This window comes from Colletotrichum fructicola, assembly GCF_000319635.2.
Source record: "Colletotrichum fructicola Nara gc5 chromosome Unknown KSG_Nara_v1_contig08, whole genome shotgun sequence".
Lineage (NCBI taxonomy): Eukaryota > Fungi > Ascomycota > Sordariomycetes > Glomerellales > Glomerellaceae > Colletotrichum > Colletotrichum fructicola.
Window position 1 is genome coordinate 2,325,582 of NW_027094058.1, and position 23,744 is coordinate 2,349,325.

General features: G+C 55.5%; 7 protein-coding genes across 7 annotated transcripts; 3 read left to right on the top strand and 4 right to left on the bottom strand.

The window, feature by feature from the left end:
• Window positions 1–731: 731 nt before the first annotated feature.
• HCR1 (Eukaryotic translation initiation factor 3 subunit J) lies at window positions 732–1,827 on the top strand (the record flags this gene model as incomplete). Its single annotated transcript, XM_032023438.1, has 4 exons — window positions 732–750; window positions 909–1,006; window positions 1,066–1,754; window positions 1,812–1,827. 4 exons carry the CDS (start codon window positions 732–734, stop codon window positions 1,825–1,827), a joined length of 822 nt encoding a protein of 273 aa, XP_031879822.1.
• Window positions 1,828–3,513: 1,686 nt separating this feature from the next.
• MDM31 (Mitochondrial distribution and morphology protein 31) lies at window positions 3,514–5,839 on the bottom strand (the record flags this gene model as incomplete). The annotated part of the gene is made up of 2 exons (XM_032023437.1): window positions 3,514–4,952; window positions 5,005–5,839. 2 exons carry the CDS (start codon window positions 5,837–5,839, stop codon window positions 3,514–3,516), a joined length of 2,274 nt encoding a protein of 757 aa, XP_031879859.1.
• A 1,028-nt stretch (window positions 5,840–6,867) lies between these two features.
• On the top strand, window positions 6,868–7,888 carry PNO1 (Pre-rRNA-processing protein PNO1; the record flags this gene model as incomplete). Its single annotated transcript, XM_032023435.1, has 5 exons — window positions 6,868–7,086; window positions 7,148–7,229; window positions 7,291–7,485; window positions 7,544–7,642; window positions 7,704–7,888. 5 exons carry the CDS (start codon window positions 6,868–6,870, stop codon window positions 7,886–7,888), a joined length of 780 nt encoding a protein of 259 aa, XP_031879826.1.
• Window positions 7,889–8,586: 698 nt separating this feature from the next.
• On the bottom strand, window positions 8,587–10,465 carry CGGC5_v013722 (Eukaryotic translation initiation factor 3 subunit D; the record flags this gene model as incomplete). The annotated part of the gene is made up of 3 exons (XM_032023434.1): window positions 8,587–8,881; window positions 8,945–10,193; window positions 10,252–10,465. The coding sequence occupies 3 exons, from the start codon at window positions 10,463–10,465 to the stop codon at window positions 8,587–8,589; spliced, it is 1,758 nt and encodes a 585-aa protein (XP_031879827.1).
• A 643-nt stretch (window positions 10,466–11,108) lies between these two features.
• On the bottom strand, window positions 11,109–14,690 carry pap1 (AP-1-like transcription factor; the record flags this gene model as incomplete). Its single annotated transcript, XM_066152967.1, has 9 exons — window positions 11,109–11,193; window positions 11,259–11,627; window positions 11,816–12,256; window positions 12,325–12,412; window positions 12,471–12,716; window positions 12,943–13,014; window positions 13,994–14,095; window positions 14,325–14,400; window positions 14,652–14,690. 9 exons carry the CDS (start codon window positions 14,688–14,690, stop codon window positions 11,109–11,111), a joined length of 1,518 nt encoding a protein of 505 aa, XP_066007607.1.
• A 2,622-nt stretch (window positions 14,691–17,312) lies between these two features.
• On the top strand, window positions 17,313–18,286 carry LPAT5 (putative 1-acyl-sn-glycerol-3-phosphate acyltransferase 5; the record flags this gene model as incomplete). Its single annotated transcript, XM_032023432.1, has 2 exons — window positions 17,313–17,805; window positions 17,868–18,286. The coding sequence occupies 2 exons, from the start codon at window positions 17,313–17,315 to the stop codon at window positions 18,284–18,286; spliced, it is 912 nt and encodes a 303-aa protein (XP_031879873.1).
• A 1,500-nt stretch (window positions 18,287–19,786) lies between these two features.
• Window positions 19,787–20,938, bottom strand: CGGC5_v013725 (uncharacterized protein; the record flags this gene model as incomplete). Its single annotated transcript, XM_032023431.1, has 1 exon — window positions 19,787–20,938. One exon carries the CDS (start codon window positions 20,936–20,938, stop codon window positions 19,787–19,789), a length of 1,152 nt encoding a protein of 383 aa, XP_031879802.1.
• Between the last annotated feature and the right edge of the window lie 2,806 nt (window positions 20,939–23,744).

Below are 23,744 nucleotides of genomic sequence, written 5' to 3' on the forward strand. Positions count from 1 at the left end.
TCTAGGGATGGCGGGGTAGAACATCCCACCTTCGCCTTTCGGCCGCGATTGGCTTACACTGTCTCTACCATGAGTTGTGCAAAGTATTCCATGATGAAGTTGCCGACGACGTCTTGATTCTTATCTTTATCAGTCAGTTAGGCTATGACTTGACGAGAGATGCCACGGTGATTTTACGAACGCAAAGCATCCTTCAGCGCCTCCGTCGTAAGGTACCCTTATGATCATGAAGGTCTCCGTTCTATGGCTTCCTATTCCGTGCAGCCTCGGTTTTACTGAGCGTACCTTCGCAACCCAAACGGATTATCCCCTTTCACAATGACTGTAAGCGCATCTTCTTCAGATGACGGGAGAGCAAGCGCAGTAAGGGTGCCATTTCCGTGCATCACAGACGCTGCCTGTGGAAGTCAATCAGGGTGACCTCAATACTTCAGACTTCGTCGGGTCTCCAGCGAGTTCCCCCGCTAAGTGCTGCCCGCTGCCGCGTTCGGCCGGTCTGGGCTTTCCCTTCCTCGGGCGCCCTTCACTGCTTTCCTGCCCAACCACGGACCCCCCTCCTGTCCACAATTTGTATCTCCGAAAACCAAACTTCAGGCTTGATGGGATTTTTTTCTCCTCGACCAACATCTCTGTTAATCGCCCGCTTCTCTAAGCTCTGCTTCCGTCGCCCATTGTCGACTTAGGACTTTTGATTTCTTGCCCCGCGCCTAGCACATATACCATCTGACATCATGCCTCCTAAGAAGTGGGGTGAGTAGCTACATGTCCCGCACACGCACACAAATTATCCTCAGAGGCAAAATGTCACGATGATCTGGCTGGACCGGTTCTCGCGGCCATGATCGTCAACCCCACTTCAGCATCATGTCCTCATCTTCTTGAGCTATGCTGACTGGGTTTAACCGTAGACGAGGAAGAGAGCGGCGAGGAGAGCTCCAGCTCCAACTCGGCCCCCGTTGCCGCCCTCCGCCGTACAAAGTTCGATGACGAAGAAGACGAGGACGATGTACGTTCGCCGACCGACCCGCAACGTCGCTGCGCGCACACACTGACGCTTTCTTGCAGGTCCTTGACTCCTGGGATGCCGCCGAAGACTCCGAGGTCGAGCGCGAGAAGGCCAAGAAGGCCGAGGAGGCCAAGGCCAAGGCTGCCGAAGAGGCCAAGAAGAACAAGAAGTCCAAGACCCAGCGCATCGCTGAGCTCAAGGAGGAGCGCGCTCGCCGCGCCGAGGACGAGGAGTCCGGAGAGGAGGAGACCGAGGCCGAGCGTCGCGAGCGTCTCCGCCGTACTGAGAAGGAGTCCGACATGAAGCACGCCGAGGACCTTTTCGGTGATATCGGAGTTCCCGCCGGCCGCAAGGCCACTCTCGCCGGCACCGCCGTCCAGATCGACCCCAACGATCCCAGCAAGACGGCCAACATCGCCCAGATGCCTCTGTTCAACCCCCAAACCAAGACCCAGTTCGAGCACCTCCGCACCACGCTGACGCCCATCCTCGTCAACAACGCCAGGAAGGCTCACTACGGTCTCTTCATGCAGGAGTTCACCAAGGGCTTGGCCAAGGAACTTCCTAGTGAGCAGATCAAGAAGATCGCCTCTGCTCTCACTGCCCTCAGTAACGAGAAGATGAAGGAGGAGAAGGCCGCTGCCGGTGGCAACAAGAAGAGCAAGGCTGCCAAGACCAAGGTTTCCGCTGTCGTTAGCCGTGCCAGTGCTGCTGACACCGAGACCTACGAGGACGATGCCTTCGGAGAGTAAGTTGCACTCTTGAGATGCTGTGAACGTGCCCCGAATGCTAACCCTTTCTCCAGTGACGACTTCATGTGAAGCAGCAGGCAGGGTTGCATCATTCTCCCATACCCAGCGTCCGGCCCCTTACAGTCCTGCGAGCCCGCTACGTGTCGTACAATTCGGCGCGTCTGCGTGCCGAGATTGGCGGCGGCGGCGGCGGCGGCTTGATTGTACGCGATCATGTCCACACGGCACAACCCGTTGCGTCATTCGCACGTGGGAGCAAGGACCCTTGAGGGATCGCAACCGTTTGGGGCCGCTGGAGATTGGGCCAAAGCAGAAAAGATGACGATGTTGGTTGGCGGAGTAGTGAAAAATGGCGTCAATTTTGGCGGACGCTGAATAGATCATGGATGGTGTTCTTCGCACTCCATTCCGTTAGGGTCAGCATGCTACACTGCGTTTTCCGCATGATATCAGGAGCACGACGATTCATGATCGATGGATAATGGGACTTGGTAGATCAAAAAAAATATGATAGATCCGATTCATCAAGATTCATTTACAAGACTACCTGCATAGCCCGACACATTCCGCATAGATTGGAGGCGAAGTCCTAAGTGTATGGCATCCAGTGCTTGCTAAGAGAAGCGGCTTGAACTTCGAATTCGGTACAAGTAACCCCTAGTAAAGGGATTAACTCATGAGTTCTGAACATGCTCAAACAAGTAAAGATCTCGCAATCCATCTTTTCGGTGATTGCACGAGCAACGACTACAGCCAGCAGGAGAGAGACTCCCTGTGATTCTGAGAGCAGCATTGTCATGAGATACTTGATCAAATGGAAACATGTTCCGTCAGATTCCTGCGCAGTATGGCCAGCGGATACAAAGCTAGCATGTAGTCATTGATCCAGGCATAGAACAGGTGCCTCTCCATCCGCCTACTTGAGCTACACGAGTCTCGACCATTTTCTAGACGAAGGAGACTTTGGGCCTAATATCACTCGACGGGTGGTTTGTCTTCTCCACCCCGGGCATGCTTCCTCAGCTTGAAGCGTGTTAAATGTTCAATGCCTCGTTCGCTGTGCTTTCCAAGCATCCGGCGATACGCCTTCTTCTCTAATGCATGTCAAATGGCTATCAAAACAGAAGCAGAGAGAGAGAGAGAGAGAGAGAGAGAACTTGAATCGCCGTGATAGGCGCAATCATTTCCTGGGTGAACCCCAGAAGACCATGCTTTGGTATCCTTGGATGGAGGTCGAGATAGCACCCTAGGCTTCAATATCGCGCGTTATGCATAAAGTAGGTGGTCAAGGGTGTCGCGGGGAGGGTGGAGAGATGTTTAGAACCACGAGCATGGTTCGGATCCCGGTTTGACGACGTGGGCGTCATGCGCGAGACCTTCAACACAAATGCGACAAGCGCAGTGTCGATGTGAGTCACAATCGAAGCGGAAAAGGCAAGCCAGTTGGTGCGAAGTTGCAAGCACATACGAGTCAAGAGTTGGAAATAGGGGTATCAATTATTTTGTCGTTACCTCTCCCCCTACCAAATGTGTATCCCATGTATCGTACGGAACGCCTCGCCGCCCAGAAAGCAAAATGAAGGAGTGAAGGGGGGTTTGAGAGCCGACCCTTTCTACTCCGAAAACATGCTCAGCCGTTATATATACACATTTCCGTCTATGCAAAATGAACGCCCTTCTTTTTAAATCATGAGGCTCGTTACCACAGCCGTGCCCGCCCCAACTGGAGCAAAAGCTGATGAGAGGAGAGGTGGACTAGATGACGTTACCGGCCATGCCCATGAAGAGGGCATGGACAGCAAGACTCAACGTCCAGAAGCCAACCTTCTTGAGTCGGCGTACGCGGCTTTGCTGGTTTTCGACATCGCGGGCAAAGGCCTCGTACGTCTCGGCTGACATGTCATCCATCAGACCGCAGTCGAAGATGGTCCAGCTGCCGTCAAAGTCACTAGCGCGTTTGACTATGCGACAAGTGATGGGGATGTAAGTCTTTTTGGCGTTGATGTAGGCCACAATGGGGCGAACAAGCGCCTGGTTGATGTATGAGATGTCCTTCGTGAAAAGGGGCACGGCGGCCTTGACATCGTTCATGTGGATGCGAAGATCCATGATCAGATACCGCCTATCCCCGTCCGTTTGCTCGGGCTCCTCTTCATCGTGTGACTCGGGAGATTCCGGAGTGCTGTACCCGACAACCTCTGGTGCAGCCTGAGAAAGATGACCCGATGTTGGGGTTGGGCCCAAAAGTGCGGCGGCGTCGATAAGAAGGTCCTTTTGAAGAAGGCGCATGCGGTTCGAGATGACCACATCCTCGAGTTGGTCGTAAAAGTCTGACATAACCTTGGTAATGCTATCGTCCAGGTCGGCAGGGAACATTACATCCGCTACAATGTCAACATTTCCTTCATAAATCCAGCCGAAAGGACCTTCAACGCCTCGGTTGAGGTGGTCAATCTTGAGGCCGTCGATGCGAAGGCGGCTAAACTTCTTCCATGCCGACGGCTCGCCAACATCGTTAGCAGCGTCTCCGTTCTCGCCAGCCACGGTGCCATGAACCTGACGAGGGTGAATGGTGAATAGAGAGCCATCAAACGACCCAGACATGTGTGTTGCTGAGAGGAAGTCGTAGAATAACCACTGTTTCCGGAGCTGTGGTAGCTCGCAGGAGAAGATGCTGACCGAGAATGGCCGGAAGCCGTTGGGCTGGTGAACCGTTACGAGAAGATCCTCGAGTTTGAAGGAATCGATCTCAAAGTCGCCAGGCTCGTGGGTGTGACGGTACGAAAGAGGATCGACAACCTCATCCGACCACACAACTGAGGTGCGGTCCACTACGCCCCGGACTCCCTTGACCTCGACATCTTTCAGGAAACCCTTTCCGTTCCACCATTTCAGGAACGACAGGGTGACGTTCACGGTAGCTATAGTAACATCGTACTGCGTGTAGTTGCCGTCGTCCTCTTCCAACACTCTAACATCATTCTCGTCGTGCTTTTCGGCGGCTGCCACAGCCGCGGCATTCTTCGAGGAACCCTTGCTAACTGAGGATGTGACCTGTCCGGGCCGTCGTGATACGAAAACGTTTCTAAAGGTGATGACGCCGTCTCCCCACTTGGGGACGATGGCCGACTCGAAGACCACCGTGACGCCAGCAGACTCGGTCAGAGAATCACCGACCCATTTCGCGAGAGTTTCTAGACAGACCATCAGTGACTGGGGTGCCTAGAAGCAGTGCAGTGAACGTACCCTGTGCAAAAACCGTGTTGATACTGAAGATGATGAGGGAGAAGAAGGTCGTGGTACCGACGAGAATCCAGACAAGGTGACCGAACAGGAACCACGATACGAAAGCACCCCATTCATCAATATTCCACGGCCTCATACTTCTAATGCCTGCCCACTTGAAGCGCACCTTCATGCGACCCAAGAAGCCATTGGCAGCGGCGAGAAGCTCTTCCCGAGTGGGCCGGTGCGGCATCTTCGGTATGTGCAAATATTTCGACATGGTGGAGGCAATCGACTCCGCGTCGTGGTCTGATGTGTCGGCCTTGTCCTGATCTGTAGCCTTAGCATTTTGCTGCTTCGGCTCGGCCGCCGTGCCCTTTTCCTCGGGCTTCCCGCTTTCGGAGCTGTGATGCCTCCTCTCATTCGGTGCTGCGCTCCTGGAGTCGTTGTGTATGCCTCGTCGCCATGCTAGTCGGCCCAGCTGGTAGAGCTTCGACTTGCTCGTCAGCCCCGCACTCGCAGACTCGGCAGCAGCGGCGGCGCAAGTAACTACCGCAGCCTGCGAGGGCGAAACGTTGGTGGTGAAGCCGACCAACAGCAGTCCGCTCCCAGTGTAGCTTCGTTGCGCATTGTAGACGTTCGGTCGTGGAAACGAGTGTCGCCCAGAGTGGATGGTTCTTCGGAAAGATGCCGCCTTATAAGTCGGATTGGCAGCCGGCTGAGTAGCCCTGACGCAGGCGTTCCTTGTTGCAGCAGTTAAGATAGTCGTCCCTTGCAGACCCAGAGTCTGCGACGCCGATGCGCTGGCACAGGACCAGAAGCAACGCCCAAGAAGAGTCGTCGCAGTGTTAGACATGTCTCCAGCTCATCCTGTCTCTTGGTTGAACAGAGAGACAGCAGATGGGGAAGAAGAGCCGGTCGATTATCTACCTCGAAGGGTATGTGCGGGGGGTAAGGGGCGGCTTGCAACAATCGGATTGTAAACAAGATGCAAGAGAGAGAGAGAGGCACGGCGAATGTTAGTACATTTCATGCGCTCATGCAGATGTGACTGAGATGTAAACCTGCGCCAGGGAAGGCGCCTGTGAAAAGTCATCCATGACGCGCTACCACAGCTTTCGCTCGCTGAACCCAGCTGGACCCATTCCAAAGATACCTGACGTATGGGGCGTCACCTCACACCAGCACCCCTCCTGCTGCTGGGAGGCTGGAGCCAGGGCAAAGAGAAAAATTTAGTCAAAAAGGCAGCATGGTCTGTGCTTCCGTAACCTGGGCCCCCTGCTTCCACTCATGTAAGCAATGGTTAGGTAGGGTGCATGGTGAGGCTTGTATGGCTATTCTTTCTAAACCCTCAACGTTATTCCTTGAAGCCCCGAAGCCTGTTAAGAACTCTTCTGTAGGTAGTCCGAAATACTCTAGCCAGCCTCTCTCAATTAACGTGCGCTGTGACTCAGGAGAGCAGGATGAATATTGCTGCAAAAAGGTGCCATGCTGAGCAAGGATGGTGGTGACACACAGTTCACTACGGATACCGGTCTCCACTCTGCTCTGGTCCCCTCTTTCGTTTCTCAAGTCCGTGCCTTGACCCCCTCACCCAAGAGCCTCTGTCTCTGCTTATCCGCTTATCGATAAAAAAAACACAAAAATTTGGGATTGCAGTTTAATCGAATCGGTCTACAATTGATACCCGCCGCTTTTTTTCTTCACAATCGCCTGCCCCCGCCGCCGCCGCCAGACCGACTCGCCCCGACACACAAACCGGAGTCACTGACCGAAAAAAGACGATACCCATTTTCGAGTCCTTGTGAATTTCCAGCGATCGATCCCAAGACCTGAGGAATCTTCGACCACCAACAACTTCCCCTTCCGAACCGCCTGCCCATCATGCCCGCCCCTACCGCCAAGCAGGTGGAAATCGCCGCCCCGCCGCCCGAGGCTGCTTTCCAGGAGGAGCAGCAGGACGAGGAGCTTCTGCTCGATGCGCCGACTGCGCTGCCCGAAGACCTGGATGCGATCATGCCCAGCGTGCCCCAGAACGGAGAGGAGAGCGAGATGGTCGTCGACGAGGAGAACCGCCCGCGCTTTGCGCCCGCTAGAGACATTGTGCGCCTACCCACATACTCGTAGAAGACTTGTTGATGTCAGGGACTAAACGTTGCTCCAGGACCCCGTCACCAGAATAGAGACCCGTAAGGTCCCGGTGCCTCCCCACCGCTTCACCCCCCTCAAGTCCGCCTGGCCCAAGAGTACGTTTTTTCGCACAATGTCTTTGAGGATCACCTTTGTCTGACGAGTGCGCGCCCACAGTCTACCCCCCTCTCGTCGAGCACCTCAAGCTTCAGGTCCGCATGAACCCGCGGAGGAAACAGGTCGAGCTCCGCACATCCAAGCACTCCACCGAGGACGGCGCCCTGCAGAAGGGCGAGGACTTTGTCAAGGCCTTTACCCTGGGCTTCGACGTTGACGATGCTATTGCGCTGTTGCGTCTGGACGATCTCTACAGTAAGCAATATTCTTGCGGAAAGGAGGCAATGTAGAACAGTTGCTGACAATACTGTAGTCGAGACTTTCGAGATCCGAGATGTCAAGCAGGTCATGGGCAACGAGGCGCAGGGCCGTGCCATCGGTCGCATAGCAGGCAAGGACGGCAAGACGAAGTGTATGTCGCTAGCATATCGCAAACCCGTCCTCCAAGAAATTATCACTAACAGCAGACGCAGTCGCCATCGAGAACGCCAGCAAGACCCGTATCGTCCTGGCCGACAGCAAGATCCACATCCTCGGCGCCTACAAGAACATCCACATGGCCCGTGAGTCCATCGTGAGCTTGATTCTCGGAAAGCCTCCTTCCAAGGTCTACGGCAACCTGAGAACAGTCGCCGCGCGCATGAAGGAGAGATTTTAAGAGAGGGAATACCAGCAAACAAAAAAGCTGGAATTGGACAAAAGAAAAGTGAAGGAAAAGTTTTAAAAGGACAATCTTGGGTGGTTTAATGATGGCATGAAACGACATCCTGTCATGGACTCCGGCGTTGTGGGCATTTTAGAGATTCCAAATCATTACTTGGGCAGGGGGGAAATATGACGAAGCATTTGAACCAACATTGTCATGCTACGGGTGAAATCTCATGGACAATGACCGACACGAAATCAACGGAAAAGCGTGAGTCATTTCACTCAATGGTCCTCATGACGTCGACTTACATTCCAAAGAAGTCTGGTACACATACTAGGTTTCTCTGGCACCGACATTACCAGAGGCTACAAAGTTCACCAAAAGTCCATTTCTGATTGCGGAACGAACCATGTCCATAATGCGTTACTCCATAGACGTCTATACGTGCCTACCCGCCGAAAAGACTTTTTTACATAATGGCCGCTCACCCGGCGGCCAACCTGCAAGCCAAGCCCTTTATCCAGGCGATTCGTCTCGATCAGGGGGATAAAAAAAACTTTTCCCCTTCCCAGGTCACTCTTACTGACTGCCTCAACTTTGTCGTCTCCCGTTTCACAACCGCCATTTCGTTAGGTTAGATGGGAGCATTCAGATTCCCGTAGCTCACACACACTCTCTCGTAATTTTGTGTATTCTGTTTGACAGATTTACTCGTCGTCACCCTCGCCCTCCTCCTGAGGGGCCTCCTCCTGCTCATCGTCCTCGTCTAGGCTGCCGGCGGGCACCTCGTACAGACGAAGGATGGACTTGTTGGGGTCCTTGACGAGCACGTACTTACCGTCCTGCTCGCGCTTAAGACACATGTCGGCAATGGTGCGGACAATACCCCAACCGTTGGAGAGAGACAGGTTCATCTGGTTGGCAAAGTCGCGGGGCTTCCAGCCGACGACGCCGAGGATGACGTGCTTGTCGTTGGACTTGGGGTTGGCGCGAGACACGAAACTTTGGTGTTGTTAGTTTTACATCTTGGACAAAAGGGGGCAAATCGGTAATAAAAAGACATACCCAAGCTTCATGACATCGGCACGGGCAAGGATGGACTGGACAGTCCACCTGGCGAGCTTGCAGGAGTTGTTCTTCATCTCAGTCGCCACGACGGCACCACGCTGGCTGACAAGCTTGGTCCTCCAGTCAAGAGCACCACCGCTGCCCTGAGCCTTGCTGTCGAACTCGTTGAGCGCGTGCAGGGTGACGAGCTGGTCGTCGCCGCTGATGGCGTTCTTCTGAACGGCGTCGACCTCGGTACGGACGACGAGGTAGACGTTCTCCTCCTCGTCGTTAGTGGACAGGTCGAACTTGCGGTACTTGTAGGCCTTGCTGGCGGGGGGGTCGGTGTCCTCGGAAGAGTTGTAGAAGGGGTTGGCGTGGGGGAACTGCAGCTTCTGCGTCTCGTTCTCGATGACAACCTGGTTGGCGAAGTTGTGATTGATGTAGGTAGCCTCCTCGGCCAGGGCGCCGGGCTGGTTGAGGGCATCCTTGCTGCCGTCGGCGGCATCAAGAGGAGCGTCGGCGGCGTTCTCGTTGACGGTAACCATGTCGAGAGCAGCGTTGTCGCGCTTGTCGATGAAGACCTTGTTGCCCTGGACGGAGATGACGATGTCCCAGGGGTAGACGGAGCGGGGAGAGCACATGAGCATGGACAGAATGCTGTCGGTAGCGAAGATGGTGGCCTCGCCCTTGTCGGCAAGGTCCTGGATCACAGGATCGGAAGAAGTGGTAACGTTGTAAGCGGCACGGTCAATAGCGTTGAGCCTGCGCTCAGTGCCCTTAACAGGGGGCTTGTCGTAGGAGCGGTCGTAACCGTAGACGAAGCCGTAGGCGTCGATCTCCTCGCCCTCGTCGGCATCCAGGTTGAGCTTGGCGAGACGGTTGAAGTCGATCTCCTCCAGCAGCTTCCAGTCGGCCTTGATGTTGATACTGGCGTCACGGTTGCGGGCAGGCTTGTCGTAGTCCTTCCAGCCGAAACGGCGACCGCGCTGGCCACCGCCGGATCTGCCGCCACGGTCGAAGCCGCCGCCGCCGCCGTAGCCCTGACGACCGCCCTGCTGGGTGCGGTTGATGGCCTGGCGGCCACCACGGGTGGTGGTGGCAGCTCCTCCGCGCTGACCACGGCCGCCGCGGGTGAAGACGGCGCCGCGGCCGTATCTTGTCTTGGTGCTGTCGCGGGTGTTGCTGACAACGGAGAATGTGGACTCGTCCTCGGCGGGAGGGGCGTTGAAGGAGATGGCGTGGCCAGCACCGTAGACTTGCTGGTCTGCAGGTGAATGTTAGCGACGATATTTTTGACATTCGTTCTCGGAGAGTGCACCTACCACGGTAGTTACGGTTGTACTGCTGTCTTCCTCCACGGCCATCTCTGTCCTTGCCCTCGGAGGTCCAGTCGGCCATGCGACCGAGCTTGTCGCCCTTGGAGAAGGGCGCATAGGGGACGCCATTCAGAGTGGTGTCGCTGGTGACTGGCGGGCCCCAACCGTCGCCGGCCGGGCAAGTCTCGACGAGCTTGACCCAGTCGATTTCCTGAGCCATGATGAAGAACGTGTGTGTGAGTGCGTCCTGGGATGGGCTGCACAAGCGTTCGGGGGGAGTCGGTATTGAAGGGCGCTGTTGCGGGTGGCAGCGGCGGGCAGCGATTCGGCTCTGGAGAGGGAAAAGTCGTCCAAGGGTTTGGGCTGTGCCGTGTGCGCCTCCTCTCGCCGTCGATTTTCGACGTTCGGTTTTTGGTGGGGTGAACTTTGTGGGGCAGAGCGGGCAAAATTTCGTGCACTGCACTGCGTTTCCGACACCTGGCGGCCACTGGCACCCACTCGTTTCCACGCGACGCGGGGCCACTACATACCACCTGAGCGGTCTGCCACCTTCGTGTGTCCACGGTCTGCGGGCAGTGAATAAATAAGTCGATGCCTGCGTCATGATCTTTCCCATCAGGTGTTCAGTCACAAAGAAACGATCTCTGAATCTTCGAACAATACGTGGTTTGAATTTTCTATTTCCTTTACCCTCATTACCGATTCATGGTATCAATAGTATTGTTCCCAGAATACGCTCGTGTTTCCCGCTTGAGCATCTCATCAAATAAGTAGTACAGGCTGGGATTGTCTAAATCCCTTATATACATCACACCCTCGCATGGCCAGCACAGGCACAGCTCAAATGTCTTGATAATGAGATCTTAGTAGACCATCATCTCAGGTCGGGAGCAGAAGACGTTCTCCAGGGCATCCCTGACCTCGAACTCCTCCATCACGGCGCCGAAGCTATGCAGAGGTTAGTAACATGTTCACATGCAAGAAGAACAAGAGATGCCGGGAACAGCACATACCCGTAGCATCGGACCTTGTCCTTGAGCTCGTCAGTGAGCTTGTTGAAGTCCTCGGCGCGGAGCTCATGGCACCTGGGGTGGCCGAGAACCATGCCCCAGGCCATGACGGGCGTGACCTCTCCATCGAGGTTGAGCTTCTTGCTAAGGTCCAACAAGGCTGAAAGACTGCCCTTGCTCACTTCCCACGTTCTCTGCTGAGAATCCAAGTCCCCGTTGACGTTACTATATCCGAACGGGATGTCGGGCGTCAGTTCGGGAAAAGGCGCCGGGGGGCACGAGGCCATGAGTGCGTGGCCGCAGGGTTCGCCGCCCATCTCGCTTGATCTCTCTAGTAGCCAGGGCATGTGATTCATGCAGGGTTTCTCGAGACTGTACATACCCTCGATAAAATCGCACTCGTTAGCAAGCCCTTCCGTAACTGTGTTTTTTGTCTTCGATAATCATCGCTCACACCACGCGACTCCCGGCGGTGACCAGAATTGGTGGCATGAACAACGGCTTCTTTTTACTGCGGGGGAGGTGATAGGTATGCCTTCGAGGGGTGGTGGTTATCGTACGTTAAGACGAAGTCAATGCCCGCTTGCTCAAAGTCCACATTTCTGCCAGAATTCTGCTCCTGCATGTTTTGCAGCTGCTGACCGCCCATCATCTGAGGAAGGGGAGGGGGCGGACCGTGGGAGTGGGAGTGAGACGGACCGTGAGACGAGGGCGACACCGATGGCGCTGTCGTGGATGTCATCGGCGGCGTGTACGCATTTTGGCCGTAGCTGTGGCCAGACACACTGGCGCTGGACGTGTACCCTGCGCTGGGGTTGCTAATCATGTCGTCGCCGTAGTGCGAGAGAGGGATGCCGTTTTGGGCCAGGATTTGCTTTAGTTGTCTGTTCTCCTCGGCCACTTTGTCCTTGTCTTGCGAAATATTGCTGAAGATCTCTTTTAGTCTCAGCACTTCGTCTTCCAGAGCCTTGATATAGAGCTCTTTTCTCTCACGATGCGTGCTGTCATCGCACTGTCAGTAACTGATGCGGTCCCGTGATGATTGCTTATCGAGGCAATCGTAGCTTACCGTTGCGCTTGGCGGTTCAGTTCTTGTCTCCTGGTCAGAGCCGGCTTGCTATCGGGCTTCGGCCCTCTCCTCTTGGGCGGATTGCCATCTACAAGGCCCGATTGTTAGATTCTGGACCGCTGGCACCTGATCTTGAGGTATCCTACCACGTGTCGTCCTCTTTTCCGTCAAGGATTTGAGAAAACCGAGGTTCAAAGAGCTCAGGGGGCCCTTCTCCTGATCGGAACCACCACCACCGTTACCGGAGCCACTGCTGTACGGCAGTTGTTGCGGCGCCTTCCCGTACTGGTCAGGCGACAAGGAGGAAGCCATCGCTGCCCTCTCGTATAGCGAGCCAGACGACTGCTTGCGTGCTGGAGACGACGAAGGGTTCGGCGGGGAGCGATAAGCAGCTATGTTGCCCAAGTCAGTCATTTTGTCGTTCAAGAAGCGTCGCCGTCAAGCGACCACGTTTAAGAAGAACAGTTGCGACTCATGTCGTCATGAGGTTGTCTTGCGCGGTACTGGGCCTGGTTTTATGGCGGGAGTGGGCTCTTTTTCAAATAGGTGCGCCCGGCTCGAGGCGCAGCTCGCAGTGATGACAGAAAAGGAACCGGATGGATGGACTGAAGGGCTTACCTTGGAAGATTGGATGCGCGGCGGACAGACTCCCGATTCGTCTGGCAATGCGTGGCTGTTGGGCGACGGCGACTGCGAGCCGTCACAGCAAGGGGGAGATGTGTAATGGGAGAGGATTGAGCCGTCCAGATTCAGAGGCCTGTATCATGCGCTCGCTGTTTGCCGGACCGCGATTATGGTTATTTGGAAAGAAATTGTTCCCGCACTTGAAACCCAATTCTGGCGTCCGAGCTGTCTGAGGATACAAAGCGGCGCGGTGAGGGGGATGAGCAGGGCGTGGGCAGGCTAAGAGTCGGGGTCGTGTAGGGAAGACTGGTCCGCCCTGTTTTAGATTTGTTTGACACACTCCAGACGAAGACGATGTCGTGCGTCTTGATCTAGGTCTGGGGATGGTTGCAGCGAAGCTCCCCTTTTTTTGAGCTGCCCGGCTAATGATGGACCTTTTCGGTTGGGGGAGAGGGGTTGGAGGAATGGCGGAGAGAGAGTGTGTGTGTGTGAGATGGGTGTGTTGTGGGAGTAGGTAGATAGGGAAAGCTGAGGCGATGAAGACGAGGTAGAGAACGGATGACGGCGGAAGCGGAGCAGCAGCCAGAGACAGAGGGAGACCCGACAGCAAACCGAAGAGACGGGGGCGAGATAACCCTTTTTCGCTTCTGAGCTTTTGCTGTGGCCGTGTGGTGGTTTTCAGGTGCAGGTGCAGGTGCAGGTGCAGGTGCGTAAGGCAAGGTGTGCGTGGTGGCTAATGCTGTCGCGAATCGAGATGACGAGAACAGGCGCTACCGCCGCTCTTCTAAGACAAATATGGCGGAAGCGGAGAGCAGCAGCGGGAGGGTGAGCGAACAGGATGACAGACAGCCAGCCCGGCAGTCGAGACCAGTCGAGTCGAGTCGAAGTCGGGTATGGACGATAAGAAGCCGCAAAAGGACGAGCGGCGGGCAGGCAGTTGGGAAGAAACGCGGGGTTTCAGCAGCAGCTGGAGCAGAAGCAGAGGCAGGCCGCCGTTCGGATCAAGTTGAATCCAGTCCGCTAGGAGGAGGCGAGGAATGCGAACTACGAAAGGGCGGCTTTGATCGATTTCCGTATGCGACTCGTTGAAATTCGATCAAGGAGCGGATTCCGCCTGTCCTTTCGGTAGGCTGGGCCAAGGTACTGGCTGGAAACAGAACTGATCAGAGCAGAGCAGAGCAGAGGTTGGTTTGTTAGTCGGTCGTCTTCCATGCTGCTGGTCTGGCCTGGCTGCGGTGACAAGGGCTCCGAGGTCGTTGCTTTTTCGGGATCATCGGCGTTCCCACGCAGCAACCACGCAATGCAACGAAGCGCAAATCTAGGCGATGTACCGTACCCTACCCAGGGTTTGTAGATGTAGATGTAGACAGACGTACGTAGCTGAGAGAGATAGATATGTCGGGGCGGAACGGCGGCAAGCCTATCGATCTGGCCACCGGGTAAAGCGTAGGGCTACTGAGATGGTCTGTAACTCCCGTGGCCCTTTGAGTCGACAGAGGCACGAAGAAGACGCCAGAGTGATTTGCATTTATGTCTGGCGCCGGTACTGGGCTCTGCTTGGCTCTCTGCTAGGCTATGGTGGCGGCGGGGTTCGCTCGAAAGGCGCAGGCCGTGGAGGAGGCGTTGGTCTCGACCCCGACTTGCACTCCAACTGCTGCGTCCGCCCAGCGGTCAACTCAGGGCCAGGTGCGGTGTATCCGTACTGATCCTGGTTTTTGGTACCGGTCCACCACGTTCAGCATGCAGGCCCGAATGGGATGGTAGGTGAGTGAGGGGTGAGAGCAGAGAGCAGAGAGCAGAGGGGGGGAGGGAAATTATTGTGTTGGTCAGAAAAGGCGGCAAACAGCTGCAGCGGGAATTCTTGCTCTATTATTTAGAGAGCTCATCTACAGTGACCTCAGGTACCTTACCTTACTTTGTGAGGAGGGAGTCAAGAGGGGAGGGGGGTATGGGAATGTATTCGTAATGCAGTACCTAGAGTAGGGAGCAGCTGCAGCATCGAGCTTGAATCCGCGTGAGATTCGGACAAAGTCAAAAAAGTCTCAAGATTTCCGAGCTTCCTTTCCATGTCTAGGTATCCAAGGTGCGTTAGTAGAGGGGGAGGCCCGATCGAAGCAGACATCTCAACTACGATACTTTATCGAATCGCGGCCAGGAGAAGAAGAAGAAGCTTGACTAGCAGCAACATGAAGCTACCTACCTAGGTAGGTTCTGCCCTTGGACAAAAAACGCGCCGGGCCAGCTTCCATTTAGTTCAGGCGGGGCGAGCAATGGAGGGGTTCCCATTCGCAGGTACAGGCACAGGGTGAGGTCGGGTCAGGGCAGGGCACTGAAGTAGGTAGGTACCTTATTCCGTAAGTAAGGTACCTAGGTGTGCTGCGTGTGTCCGTCCATACCTAGGTACGCGGGAAGCATCCTGGATTCGATCCTGGTGGCCGCTCTGTTTCTTCGGGAGCAGCGGCTGGTCCCCACAAGCCTTTCAAAGGGCTTCCATACCTTACCTTACCTTAGTACGGTGCACCTACTTAGGGTGACTTGCTTGACTCAGAGTGGTCGCCCACAGCTCCGGACCCTGCAGAGCTGTTGGAAACAACGCCCGCCGCCAGGAAACAGCAAACACCCGACCGTCTCGTCGCGTCGGGGTGAGCTCCGAGGTTGTCGGCTCAGTTCAGGTCAGGTCAGGTCGAGGTCGACTCGAGAAGGCCAGCCAGGCAGGTCAAGACATAGGTCTGCCTAGGTAAGGTGGCCACGACAGCCCTGAGACTCGGTGATGCCTTGGGACCAATATCCAACGCCTTCATACGCCCGTAACAAGAACCCCATGACTGGCCCAGCCTCTCAAATCACCTCCCCAACAGCATGAGATCCCGGCAGCCTGCGACGGCCTGCTTGACGAGCTGAATCCCAGCCCAACCTTGCCTGCGGCCATGCGCGCAGTCGAGAGAGAGAGAGAGAGAGAGCCAAGACCAGAGACCCGACCGACGCGGGTATACGAATCTCGAAATCTCGCAGGAATATCTCTTAAGCGACCACCAGAACCCGGGCCACGGCATGCCGCGCCCCATGCAGCATCAGCACGTACCTAAGGTATGTACGGATACCTTGCGCAAGTTCCTTCCGCGTACGGATATTAAGCCTCGGTACGGCTCAAGCGACCATGGCCAAAACCCAATGGCTGCTGCATCAACATCGGACGAGCTTGAGAAAAGCCAAGAGTCCCTCATCTCAACCTCCTACTTCAATAATGCGAACTCGGCCGACTTCCTGGGTGTTGCTATTTTGACATTTCTGCCGCCAACTCTTTTGACACATGAGCACCAGTCCGTGTGTCGCTGTCCTGTCATTGTCAAGTCCATGTCGGCACACGTCGTGCATCTGTCGGATCACGGTCCGCTGGCACTTTGACGTCTCACCCCTGGCTTCTGGCTGGACTGCATCTTCCAAGTTCCATACCAGGTACGCATGCTCGACTCGGCCCATGTGATCAGCAAGCACTCCGCGGGATGGGAGAAAGGGAAACCCCTGGTTCCACGATTGGGGGATTCTGGAGGGGCCACTGAACCTCGTCGCCATTATTAAGGAACAGAGTTCAACGTGCCGTTCATCGGCTCCAAAGACGGACGACGGTTCTCTCGCCCAAAAAGTCTATGCCGTCATACCGTATCCCACTTGGGAATCCCGGCGGGACCGGCGATTCTGCTAGTCGAGAACGAACCATTGCGGTATTATGTTTCCTTTTCCCCCGAGTCTTCTGTGCATCTTGCAGTCGCAATCAGTCTATCGAATGGAATATCCTCAGCCCATGATCGCCTAGAACCAGAGCTTAAAAGATTCCTTGTCGATCAAAGCAGACAGGGAATACGGCGGTAGCTTGTGCTTGCCTCAACGACCGAGCGGCGGGAGAGGCGCGCACATCTCTGAGACGAGTTGAACCCCAGATCACACTCACTACCCACTGCCCTAAGCTTGTTCCAAAACGCCCTCTCCAAGAACTGGCGCGGAAAGTCACGCGCACGCGGCTCCCTTTCGAAACATTCCCATCCCTGGGCGAGGTACCCCTGGGGGGGAAAGGCCAGTGGGTAGGTAGATCACTCAGCCGCGCTTCGAACCGTCGTCTCTTTTGCTCCTGCTACTGTCCGTCGCATAGTACGACCAGGACATAGTCAACAACTTTATTGCTTACTTTTTTTTTTTGGCGGAGACTTTCACTGCCCAAAAGTTGCGACTTGCGAACAGATATTCAGAGTTGAAGGTACCAGAACGTGCCCCTACCGTAGCGAATTGGATTGTTTCGCTTCGCTTTCGCTGTCGCTTTCGACTTGAGCCTTGACGACGGGTTGGTTATCCACACGTCTGTCATCGTCATGGCCGGCAACGGTAATATGATCACTCACTTCCGGGGAGCCGCAATCTTGGCGCCGTGGGTGCTCTGGCTGCTGCTGGCCGACACCGCCATTTCCCTCCAGCTGCCGTTTAAATGGTTCTTCCCAAACTTCGTCTACAACTCGTCTTCGAGGATCGCCGAGACCGTGTGGTACTGGATCCAGATCATCTTTGAGCGTTTCAACGGCGCAAACATCACCTTCTCCGGTGATGCTATTCCGCGCGGAGAGTCGGCCGTCGTGGTCGCCAACCACGTCGGATGGGCAGACTTTTACATGATCCAGGCCTTGGCCATCAAGGCCGGGATGCTCGGTCGGTGTCGCTACTTTGCCAAGATTCAGTTGCGGATCGTCCCGTTCCTGGGCTGGGGTTTGTGGGCGATGGGCATGCCCATGGTGAGCCGCAACTGGTCCAAGGACAGGCATGAACTTGATAGAGCTTTCTCGGGCATCGTTAATAGGCAGTGGCCAACTTGTGAGTAGCTGCTGGCGAGGGCCCATCCCGAGACTATGAAGATGGCAACTGACCTAGTGCAGGGCTCATCAGCTTCAGCGAGGCCACCCGCTTCACAAAGAAGAAGTACGAGCAGTCAATCGTCTGGTGCAAGGAGTCGGGGCGTCCGCAGCCGATGCATCTCCTCTACCCAAGAACCAAAGGCTTCATCACCACCGTGCAGCATCTCAGAAAGGCCTCTCATGTCAAGGCAGTGTACGATATCACAATTGCGTACCAGAGGGGAGGCGAGTTTCACGCTGCACCGACTATGTGGGACACCCTAAGCGTCCCCGGACTCAGCTCGAGGCTTGGATACAAATTTCACGTTCATGTGCGAAGGTTTCCGCTTGAGACTCTGCCGACAGATGATGAGAAACTGGCCAAGTGGCTTGAGAATGTCTGGGTTGAAAAGGGGGAGTGGCTGGACGTGAAGAAGGCTGAGTGGGCGTCTACGGCATGAGGCTATCTGAAGAAGCCATGCGTAGTAAACTCTTCGCTGCCCACGCCCAACTCTTTGGGCGATGAGCACACCGCAATGCGGCAGTATCAAGTCTGTCGAGATCATAATGAGTCAGTCGGTCGATTACGAGAGGTTCTTACCCCAGACGACCACCTAATAAAATAAGATCTATTCCCAAAATCAAGGCCAGCTGGGCGATGAAACCGAAACCGCACATGTGCATGTTTGGCACGTAGTCGACATACGGGAGCTTTCAGCCAACAAAGCAATGCTTGCCAGTCCCCAGACTTTTCAGATACTGTGATCTATTGACACCTTGGCGCCACATAGAAGACGGACGCGAGCCCAACCCGCAGGCGCCCAATGCCATGATGTCGCCCAAGTGATTTGCCAATTGGTTAGGCACAGCGGCATTGATGGACCAGATGTCTTGCAGAATAGCCCAACCGTTGGAGAGCATCAAGTCACACCAATGAACGGGGGCGGCCAAACGGAAGAGTCCCCGTGTCTCACAGTGAGATACGTTCAACAAGGCGATCGCCAATAAACGTCAGACTGAGGTGATGATGGCGGTTTGGTGACAATTCTCTCGTCATCCGCCGTGAGGAGACCGGGAGCACCTAGCTGGGCTAAATAAGGCGGAATGCTATCAAACTGTACCCTCTACCGGCGACTTTTATCGACAACGGCATGAGGAAAAGTGGTTGTGACAGGCGTCTGAACGGCAACTTCTGCCGGAGCCACGACTGTAAGGGGTGCCTCATGATGACGGCGTAGTCTTACTGAATCAGTTTGTTCTCGTAGTACCACAGAGAAAGGAGATGGAGGCGGGCGCTCGATATGAGGCGTTGGGATAATTGTCTTCCGATGCTGTATCGCGGCAGGTCCAGCAAGTACGCATAATTACGGGAACAAAGTCGTACACCCCGTCATGTATAGTAGTGTATGTGATTACTTATGTCAATTGCAACTAATAGAACCATCCGCTAAGTTCGAGTGCCAGGGCTTTGCTCCCGAGTCCGAATTCGCGGCCCGTTTATCCGTCGCTGGCGGACGTGATTCATGGGCTACCTGTATTTTGAACTTTGGCTTCTTCGTCTCCTCGCAGCTTGACTATTCTGCGTCGTGTTCGGCGTGTAGTACTACTTCCTCTGTAAACACTTGATCCACACACATTGTGAAATGATAAACGAAAGGCCCAAGTAGAAGTTATTGACTGGATACCTTCACATTCATCGAATATCACACGCAAGTTTGGCATACACATCACAGAGAGAGACATTTTGATAAAACTTCAGTGGCTTTGAATCCCGGGAGAGCCTCGAGCCCATCCGGTTTTTGTGTTGTATTATGTATTAGAATATTGCTTCTGATTTCCGATTTCTTCCTGGTAATCACTTTTTCTCGTCCGACAGTTTACTGCATGCTTCCTAACCAGCCAGTAAAAGTTCAACTGCGAGCCAAACGACCCTCCTTTTCAGCCTCTTGGCTTAAATGCCTTCAAGCAGCTGGTGTACTACCCGCAGAAGCAGCCATAGCCTCTCTCGCCAGTATGTTGAGTTGTTCTCTTTCCTCTGTGGTCTCTCTGATGGCTGCAGGTGTTGCTGTCGTAGAAGACGGCACGGAGGCGTCTGTGGTAGGGGATGGCGTTCTTGTTACCGCCGAGATGTTTTCAGTCCTCGGAGGTGCTGGTAGAAGCACACGGGGCGCGGGAGATTGAGAAGCCGGCAGCAGCACATGAGGAGCCGGTGCTTGTGAGACTGGTGGCGGCGCACGCGGAGCGGGAGACTGAGAAACCGGCAGCACAGCGCGCGGAGCTGGAGAGACGGGTGGTAAACCCTGAGAAAACGTTGCGGCTGCAACGCTCCACGCAGTTGCCCGTGAACTCATCTCGCCGGCCTCGGGTTGCGGTAGACCCTGAATCTGCATCCGTACATCCTCCGACGCCCGCTGCCAGGCTCCTTCATGCCCGGGTATCACCTCCGGCAAGGCCTCCGTCGGCCAGCCGATCGCACTCAACTGCTCCCTCCGCTCCTCCGCCTCCTTCCGCCTCCTCTCTTCCTCCTCGGCCATCCGTCTCTTCTCGGCCTTGGTAAACTTCTTCGGCGCGTTCCCGAGGATCTTCTGCCGCCGCTTCCACCAGCTGTGGACGGTCCGCTCGGGGACCTTGAACCAGTCGGACGTCTCCTTCAGGGTCGGCCACCGGTACCCGGGCTCCTCGGGTGGCTGCTGGTCCTCGCGGCCGCCGTTCCAGCCCTTACGCGCGCGTATGTCGTTTTCGTCCGTCACGCGGATCTTGTGGTTCTGCAGGAACATGACGACCTCCCTGCGCTTCTGGTCCGTGTACGACCTCTCCATGCGCTTCAGCGGCCCGCGGGCCTGGTAGTGCGCGCGCTCCTCTATGGGTTTGGGCGGTGGGCCGGGGCGTTTGTAAGGGGTGCCGTCTGCTTTGTACTTGGCGCCGGCGATGCGCCCCGTCCTTTTGCGCTCCGCGAAGACGACCGTCACGCCGGACGGAACGGCTCGGGCGGAGGCCGGCGACTGCGGCTGCGACTGTGACGGCGATGCCGGGCTGCCGCCGGCCCCTCCGTCCTCGGCGGCTGCGGCTGCGGCAGCTCCGGCGATTGGCGTTTCGGCCGTTGTCGATGACATGGATGACGGCTCGCGGCGAGCGACTCAGAGCGTTGGAAACAAAGCGTCTGCGAATTTGGGGTATTGTTTTTGTCTTTCCTCCCGAGACGCGTCTTTTGGCTTAGGTAACGGTGCAAAAGCAGCAGTATTTGTCCGTGCTCCGTGCGAATCTTTGGACTTGGTAGAGTGTTGTGAACTGATGCCCCACCACCCAACCATCCCATCCCTGCTTACAACTTGCAGTTCTTGTGTCGGTCTGTCTCGTCGCCATAGCTGTTGAACAATTCCGACCTGGAATGGTGGCTCATGACGCTCGCGTTTTTGTTACTTGTTGTCTTTGGTTTCTCTTTCTCGCGACACGCATTGCACAAACAGACAAGTCCACACGTTGCAAACTGGGGCCGGGGGGCTGGAATGGGAAGTTCGCGACACAAGAGTCGCAGTGAGCCACTCGGTTTCGCTCCAACGAAACATGGCCATTCAACAACAACCTTACCCCTCAATTCCAGCGCGAAGTTCTACGTTGGACCACGGAAAAACCGGCGTCACATGGCTTATCTGAGCTCTGATTGGACTCAACGCCCAAAGGGGCGCCAACGAAGCGATTTTCCACGGCGAACATGAACGTTGCGAGACTTGCAGCGTGTCTCAGAGGTAAAACGACACAACTTCTCGCGTGGTTCGCAGAGGGCTGTGGCTAGAAGAGGCAGCCCTTCGTCTGAGACGTCGGTCCCAACTTCAGACCGGCGGCTAGTGACAAACAGCGCCGTCAGTCGAGGCACACCCTATCCGGACTCCCCCAGATATTGATAGGGCAGTGACACGCTGCCCCTGGCCTTGTGACGAAGGGCACCAAACTTAATAATATACTCTGCTTCAGTTCTGCATCGCCGACGATGTTAATGCAGGCCATTTCTCTGCCGACGCCAGTATTTTATCAGACTGACTGTAGGCATGGAGGCTTAGATGAATTTGCGCCAGGTCAAGTTGCGAGTAGCATACAGGTTGAAGGGATCGTCCCGTGGCTTATTGCCATGCCAAGATAGCCATCCTGACCTCGAATGGTACTCTAACCTTGGAGAGTGCACTAATCACGGCTACAAACTCAATTGCCGTAGCCAGAACTGAGTGATGGGAGTCGGACCCCGCAGGTCACTTGCTTATGTCTGCACCAGTTGGATGGCCTCTCTAAACCACGGCAGCTGTCGATCACCTGGCTCACCGCAACTGCAGATCGAGAACGCGGGGAGAGCTGCTAGACTAACATGAAGATCGCAACGAAGTGAAACCAAGACATCTGGGTCTAGTTCAGTTCTAGTTGAGAATACCGTCTGAATGGCGTCTTCAATGCCAGACAACATCGGCATCCAAGGGTAGAGGAAGACCTTGGAAAGAGCCTTGAGAGCAGGGTCCTGCAAACAAAAATGTCCAGCTGACTCGGCGATCCGTGGCCACGGCACGACCTTGAAATTACCCGAGCCCGGATTGAGGCACAGGGTTAGAAGCCAAGGATGGCTCTGGGGCAGAGAAGATTTCCCAACCACCAGCACGATGCCTGTCCGGAGGCAGACATGCAGTAACATGAGTCGTTAAGGTTGTCTGGGGTTGCCGCAAAGAGGCGGCTAAATTCCAGACAGAAACTTTCAGAGTCTGAGCTCCTGGCATGTTTGGGATGACAGGCGTGGGAAGTCTCGATGTGTAAGAGGCAGAGACTGGGAGAGGGACTGAGAGTGCCGCCGCCGGCCCACTTCCGAGCATTTGATGGGGAGCTGTGACCCGAGACCCGGCCGTGGCTTTGTGGGAAGGAAGAAAGACAGCCACTTTGTGCTTGGGACGAACAGTTTACACCAGGCGTCGATCTTGAGCAGGAATGTGGTCGATCATGCACGGGACCTAACCTCGATCAGTCATCAATGCAATCTGTGCGGTTGACGACACAAGGGACGACTGAGAAGATCGGTGGCCTAGAGAGATGGCGGCTCCATTGGCTAGCCCGAATGTTTCGCGAGGCGCAGGCCCGCGGGGCGTGAGTAACACGTTCAAGGTGCCTTGTGTGCCGTGGCAGCGTGGATGGAAGATCATTTCGAAGGACGGATCTCGACTCGGCGCCGTTTACCCCAGCCCGTGGATGAGGTAGACTAACCTTTCAAAGGCAGGCTCCTGGTTCAATGACAAGGGGGCTTTCGGAAAAGCCAGCGGTCTGGGAGAGTATGGTATCATGGCAGGGATACTCGAGATGAAGATGATGGAAAGTCTGGAAGAAGGTGATGGACGCCGGGAGCACGGCAGGTGGGCGACGGTGACATGAGCGAGTGGGCGGAGGCCGCAGGGTAAATAGTGAGACAGGGTGCAGGACGGGAGATAAGAAGAGATCAAGCAGGACGTTTTGGGTGGGGAATGGTGGTTCAATGTCCACACTGCCCACTCCACAGCGAGTGAGAAGGATGCAGATTGAAGCGATTCGGTGCTCGGGGATGGTGCACTCATACAATTCTGTCACCCGCGGGATCCTTTCGTCACCCTGCGGCCGATTGGGTAAAGATGCTAGGGATGACGGGATTGGCAAGCATCATGCGGGCAGAACGCTTGGCGCGGGCGTTTTGGAGATTTCGGGGTCGAGCCTGCCCAGCCTGCTTGATCGATAGCACTTTTTCCAGTTCGAACCTGACAGCGATGGAGCGAGCGGTGGACGACGTCGGCGGGAGGTGGATGTGAGAAGAGACGGAGGCGGAGGCGGTGGAGGTGCATGCCGGATGGACGTCGTCGTGAGATGGTGGTGCCAAAATCTGGCGTGCTCTGCCGTTGGACGCGACTGAACGTGGCCAAA